Source organism: Delphinus delphis, chromosome 1 (genome assembly GCF_949987515.2).
Source record: "Delphinus delphis chromosome 1, mDelDel1.2, whole genome shotgun sequence".
In the NCBI taxonomy this organism is placed as follows: Eukaryota; Metazoa; Chordata; class Mammalia; order Artiodactyla; family Delphinidae; genus Delphinus; species Delphinus delphis.
In genome coordinates, this window is record NC_082683.1 from 175,525,751 (window position 1) to 175,531,947 (window position 6,197).

General features: G+C 46.0%; 1 protein-coding gene and 1 long non-coding RNA gene across 2 annotated transcripts in view; one reads left to right on the forward strand and one right to left on the reverse strand.

The window, feature by feature from the left end:
* LOC132424945 (uncharacterized) overlaps window positions 1-517 on the reverse strand; it is a 38,480-nt gene extending 37,963 nt beyond the window's left edge. Inside the window, exon 1 of the long non-coding RNA XR_009519309.1 lies at window positions 240-517. This is a non-coding gene — a long non-coding RNA (uncharacterized lncRNA). The remainder of the gene's footprint in view (window positions 1-239) is intronic.
* A 174-nt stretch (window positions 518-691) lies between these two features.
* On the forward strand, window positions 692-4,010 carry RGS2 (regulator of G protein signaling 2). The gene is made up of 5 exons (XM_059998412.1): window positions 692-825; window positions 1,852-1,953; window positions 2,055-2,116; window positions 2,698-2,864; window positions 3,145-4,010. Exons 1-5 carry the CDS (start codon window positions 716-718, stop codon window positions 3,337-3,339), a joined length of 636 nt encoding a protein of 211 aa, XP_059854395.1. The 5' UTR covers window positions 692-715; the 3' UTR covers window positions 3,340-4,010.
* Window positions 4,011-6,197: the final 2,187 nt, after the last annotated feature.

A 6,197-nucleotide genomic window follows, 5' to 3' on the forward strand; every position in this document is an offset into this window, starting at 1 on the left:
CAGAACGCGAAGTCACTCACACCACCTGCCTCTGGACTGTCACCTTTCCTCCCATTCACGGTTTCCTTCCGCAAATTAAACGGAGTCGCAAAGAGGAACGGATGAGGGTCTCCCCACGGTCTCAGTTTGCATACCAAGAAAGGAGGCGTGGGGAGAGGGCGTGCGCTCCAAAAAGGGGGAAACACATCCTAATTCAAAATAAGGTAATTGCGTTCGGGATCCCAGCAAGCAACCTTTACCTGCTGGGCAATCGTCGCTCGCTTTGGGGTCAGAGCGTGGGGGAGGGGAGAGGATGGAGAAAAGGACGGGGAGGGCGAGCGCCCCGGCCGGGCCTGCGGCCGACCTGGCTCCCTGCCTCCACGGCCCTGCGACCCCGCCCGGCCGCCACAACTCGGCAGAGGTGTCTGGCGACCACTCGGCGGGAAACTTCTCAGCTCCCACACCGGCCCGAGCCTGTCGCCGCGTTTGGTCCGACTGCGCACGACGCCGGGGCCGCAAACGTCACCGGCTCCCTCGCTTCCAGACCTTTCGCTGGCAGCCGTGACTGCGCAGACGGGCGCTGACCTCGCCCCCGTGCCCGGCTGCAGCTGGCCAATCGGCGTCCGCTGGAGGCGGGAGGGGCATCGTCAGGCCCCGCCCCCGCGTCTCCTTCTTTTATAAATACGGCGCCGCCCGCCCCGCTACCCGGAGCAGTAGCCTCAGTCAGAAAACGATAATGCCTAGTGCTATGTTCCTGGCTGTCCAGCACGACTGCGGACCCATGGACAAGAGCGCAGGCACCGGCCCCAAGAGCGAGGAGAAGCGGGAGAAGATGAAGCGAACCCTGTGAGTAAGGCTTTCTTCTCTCCCCTGCGCCACCCCTGCAGACCCAGCTGTCCTGGGCGGCTGCAAACGCGGTACATTTGCGCCTGGAACTGGGTACCGTGCACCTCTGCAGGAAAAAAAAAAATGTGGAAAAGGTTAATTTGTTAAGTAAGGTTTAAACCTGTGTGGGTATTTATTTTGTGACGTGAGCGAAGGACTCTCGGGTAGAGTTTAGAAACTGCAGAAAATTCTTGATGCAGAGGCGGTGGTAGATGCTGGTTGGCTTTTTGTCCCCCTGCATCGAAAATGACTTCAGGGAATCCTGCGGCCGAAACGCGTCCCCGGCATTCGTACGTTGCATTGTAAATTTTGATCAGCTTTACACGGCTGCTGCGATGTAGATATTTTTTGCTGATTCCGAATATATTCTTTTAAAATCTTTCTTTTTTTTAATTGAATAGCAGATCTCACCCACTCAGGAATGTGGAACAAATAATTGTTCTGCATCATGTTCTTAAAATGAGTGTTGTAGTTGGGGGAGGAGGACGGGCCATCTCACACACATACATTCATTATGCACAGCTTCTAGGGTGGTCCAGAGCTTCCAGCTCGAAGGGTAGAAGGGAAGTGAGCACAGGCTGGTTCAGGGCAGTTCCACTGTGGGTTTCATCAAGTGTGAAATGTCTCAGAATTGTAATTAACGTTGCAGACAAACTGCTGCCTTCTGTGGGCCAGAAATAACATCTGCTTTTTGAACTATGCAGACTAGAGTCATAAAAATACCCTATAATTGTAGGTAGTTCTACCCTTAGTTTTAAAACTAGTAATTATGTTCAGATGAGTGGATGAAACGAGTGTGTTTAGTATATAGGTGCTGGGTTTAAATGTTAAAGGTGTAAGACTGACAGGAAGAGTTGTTTTGTCTTATTTCGTTTGTCTGTAGCCACAGGGGGCAACTTTATTTGGTAAAAATGCCTTCAGCTGCATTGGCGATTTCAAGTGTTGCCACTAAGTGAATATCCTTTTTTTTCTTTTCTTTTTTTTAAGATTGAAAGATTGGAAGAGCCGTTTGAGCTACTTCTTGCAAAATTCCTCCTCTCCTGGGAAGCCCAAAACCAGCAAGAAAAGCAAACAGCAAACCTTCACCAAGTAAGTTGAAAATCTTGTACTTGCGAATGAACTCACTGCTGAGCTGAAAAGGGAACCTCTGACTGACGTGCCTGAGCTAATACGCAGAACTTCTCTTGCAGGCCTTCTCCCGAGGAAGCCCAGCTGTGGTCAGAAGCATTTGATGAGCTGCTAGCCAGTAAATGTAAGTTAACCTCTTGAATTTGATCCATTTCAAGTATCAGGAGACTCTAGAAACGTTGTGTCCACACAGCGAGAGCAGTTTGCTCAAGGGGAATTTTACTTTACAATCCCCATGACATGAGGCGTATTCTTCTCCTTTATTTCCCAGTGATTAACCAGGGAAATGCATGGCTTTTTCACTCAAGGTGGGAAAAAAATTAGCCCAAAACTGTAATGGCAGTTGCTTTTTGTTAAGGTTGAGTCAGGTTTTCCATTGCAAACAGTGTTTTCAAGAGACGTCATTCCCAGAGAACTTATGGCTCCCCTATAAGTATTTGAATTAACAGCGAAGCTAAGTATTTATATATTTTTGTAGTAGTGTGCCAACTTAAGCGTTTTGCTGACTGGCATCTTAGTCTTTAAAGAGCCAAATTCTGAGGGTTACAGGTTGACTGAAATGTAGAAAATTGCTATCATTTAGAAATAATAAAATATGGGGCCAGGGGAGTGGGAGTTCTAGGAAAAAACAGAAGGGGTTATTTGGTCACTCAGTTCACTGTATGCATGCTTTCTTTCTCCCCCCATCCCACCCCCCCTCCCCAGATGGTCTTGCTGCATTCAGGGCTTTTTTAAAATCTGAATTCTGTGAAGAAAATATTGAATTCTGGCTGGCCTGTGAAGACTTCAAAAAAACCAAGTCACCCCAAAAGCTGTCCTCAAAAGCAAAGAAAATATATACTGATTTCATAGAAAAAGAAGCTCCAAAAGAGGTAAGGGGAGATAAAAAAGTTCCTCGTTTTAGCATGTTTTAAACATTCTCAGCACCAAAGTGAAACGGAAAGAATTGAAGAGACCTCAAATTAAAAGGGGAGTGGGGTAAATGTTCTTCCCCTACTTCTACTTTCAGGGAGGTTAATTACATTTCTCCAGTGACTTGGCCGGTGAAGCTAATCACACATTATAGTTGTTTTGTTGTTGTTTTCAAATATTAAATAGATTAATCTCTTAACTCTGAATATGGAATAAACCACTTTTTATGTTTTATTTCAGATCAACATAGACTTTCAAACCAAAACTCTGATTGCCCAAAACATACAAGAGGCTACAAGTGGCTGCTTTACAACTGCCCAGAAAAGGGTGTACAGCTTGATGGAGAACAACTCTTATCCCCGTTTCTTGGAGTCAGAATTCTACCAGGACTTGTGTAAAAAGCCACAGATCACCACTGAGCCCCATGCTACCTGAGATGAAAAAGGGAACCCAGAAACGAGGACATTTCATTTTTTTCCTAAGGGGAAAGGCTGTCACCTGCCAAAAAAGACTGACCTTGAATTCAGCCTGGGTGTTCAGGAAACATCACTCAGAACTATTGATTCAGAGTTGGGTAGTGAATCAGGAAGCCAGTAGCCGTCTAGGAGAAGCTGGTACTGGGACAGCTTCCGTAACTGATGGAGCACAGGGAAAGCGTGGTCTAAACGTGGCGTGTCTCATGTTGGAAAAGCAGGAGCTTGAGACTGAAAGATAACTATGTAACACTATTGGTCCAGAAGCATTTACAATCAATAGGTCTGGGGTTATGTGGCCTTAGTGAGCTGGCTGTACATTTTTCCCTAAATCAGTCCTTGTTACCACACAGTGGTTTAGCTGTAGTTTCTTTAGTACTAGGTAACACGTTTACTGTGTGCAAGGGTATTGAAGTTCCTATGACTACAGATCATCAGTACTGTTGTCTCATGTAACTCTAAAACTGAAACAGTCTGTTTGAATTGTCAATTGGTGTGTGTAATAGAATGAGTGCTGTTGTGTAGAAAACGACAATGTCCATTACGAGTGCCAAAACTGTCCTGATGGCAGCTAAACTTTGAAGTGGTCTTTGAATACTTTTAATAAATTTATTTTGATAAATAATGTTATTGAATATTTGGTCCAGATGTGGGTTGGGGTGGGTTTTTCTGGTAACTGAATATGGCAGATACAAGGTGAAATACCTCCTCTCTGGTGAAGAAGAGGTGTCAGTTGATGGGCCTGTTTAGTGAGGATTGACAATCCTCGGAACTGAGAAATTACAGCTGCAGGGAAGATCAACTCCCATCTCTAATGCTTTCGTAGGTCAAAGGAGGTCAGGTCACATCTTTAGAGCCACCCTGAGATCAACCTTTCTAATATAACCTTGTAAAAATCAAGCTTGTTACTGAAAATACGGCAACATTGGCTTTAAAGCCTTTCATGAGTATTAAAGATCAGCTAAATATGAGAAGTAAAATGATGTAAGAGACAAAGCACCAGAATTATTCACATAACTAAGCTGCTCAAATGAAGAAAGAAACCAAATAAAGAGGAAAGCAGGCCTTTTTACTTCCCTTGCTTCCAAGTGCCCCCGCAGGGTAATGGCATGAGCTTCCAAGATCCACGCCTGAAACTGTTCACTTCTGTGATGGATCAGAACAAAATCAGAATTTCCCTGATTTGCCAGCCTTCATTTGGCCAATAAAGAATCTGGAGACTTCCCTGGTGGTCCAGCAGTTAAGACTCCATGCTCCCAATGTAGGGGGCCAGGGTCTGATCCCTGGTCAGGGAACTAGATGCCGCATGCCGCAACTAAAAGATCCTGCACGCGGCAATGAGATCGATCCCGAGCACCGCGACTAAGACCTGGTGTAGCCAAATGAATATTTTTTTTTAAAAAAAGAATCTGGTTATGTTACTGCAGCTAATGATGAAGGTAAGAAGCACGCTTTTGTGGCTTAGACTTCACCTCGAAGTGTGCTCTTTCCCTGGTTGAGAGAGAGGCCTTGAATCTGTTATTTTCCAAACCAGCTACTTAGACAAGGAATCCTCTTCTCCAGCAGGCTGCTTTTTCAACCTTCTTGATGATGGTTTTCATTTTGAAATGAAAGAGGAGGGCGAACACTCGTCTTGGAAAACCTGAGCCCGTGTACTGACTTCTCACACCTTTGTGACCTTGGGAGTCCTAATCTGCCCTGGCTCCTTAATTCACACCTTCCTGCCTATCCCACTGGTTCCTGTGAGGTAGTAAGGGGCTTTAGGAAGTGTAAAGCGCTTTTTAGAACGTTTATCCTGATTTGCCAGAAGAAAACTTGACCTCCCCTGGTTTAAACTGTTTCCCTGGTGCTTGCACTGAACTTCACCTTCACCCCACTTTCTGGGACCAACAGGCACAAGCTCCATGAGAGACTTGAGCTAGTCTACTCCTGGGTCACCAGCAGCCAAAACAATACATAACAGGTGCTCCATCAAGAGTGATAGAGTAAAAATTCTGAAGGGTCACTGAAAGAGATTTCTTTGGAGAATAAATATGTCAGGTCTGCACAAGCCTCAACTTGGACAGGTTTTGGCCAACAGAGAAACCCAGGAGTCACGCCACGTATCCAATTTGTCACCAAGTCCTATTTTTACTTCAAGTCTCTCTCCAGCCTGCTTTCTGTCGCCACGCTGATCAAAGGTACCACCATCTTCCCCGGGCAACCGCAACACTCTCAATTCACCTACCCTCACTCACTTTTCCCCCCTCCAGTGTGTTCCCTGCTTTTTAACTCTAGGAAGCCTCTCCACCCAGAAACCTGATCTTGTCTCCTGTTGCTTATAAACCCCTGACAGGTTTCCCAAACAATCAGGATAAAGGCATCATCCTTAATATAGTCTAACACCTGCATGGGCTTGACCCCCTTCTTCCACTCCATCCATTCTCCACCACGTGTCCCCCAGCTCTCTCTGCCAGCCTCACCGACCTACTTCTATTCCCCCGTGGGTGCCATGCCCACTGGTTCCATAGGACCTTTGGGCATCATAGGCCCTCTGCATAGAATGCAATTTTAGCTCTTACTCATCATTCACAGATCGGTGCAATCGTCACTTCCTCAGGGAAGCCTTCCCTGACCTCCTTACCTGGGTCAGATCCCCTTTTAGATGTTCTCATAGCACCAGCTTCTCTAATTCAGCACACTAAATAGAATTCTCATTAATTTGTATGATAATTAATAATTCTGTCTTTTCCCCCTGGATTGCAGATGTCACAGTTCAAGGACTCCATGTCTTTTTCTGCTCACTGCCTGATCCCAACACCTAGCGCCTTGATGGGCACA

What these genes read in the sequence shown, in the direction of transcription:
- RGS2 (XM_059998412.1), top strand. Translation starts at nt 716, where the DNA reads ATGCCTAGTGCTATGTTCCTGGCTGTCCAGCACGACTGCGGACCCATG. An exon ending in GAGAAGATGAAGCGAACCCT is followed by an intron (nt 826 to 1,851) that starts GTGAGTAAGGCT and finishes CTTTTTTTTAAG; the next exon opens with ATTGAAAGATTGGAAGAGCC. An exon ending in TGAGCTGCTAGCCAGTAAAT is followed by an intron (nt 2,117 to 2,697) that starts GTAAGTTAACCT and finishes CCCCCTCCCCAG; the next exon opens with ATGGTCTTGCTGCATTCAGG.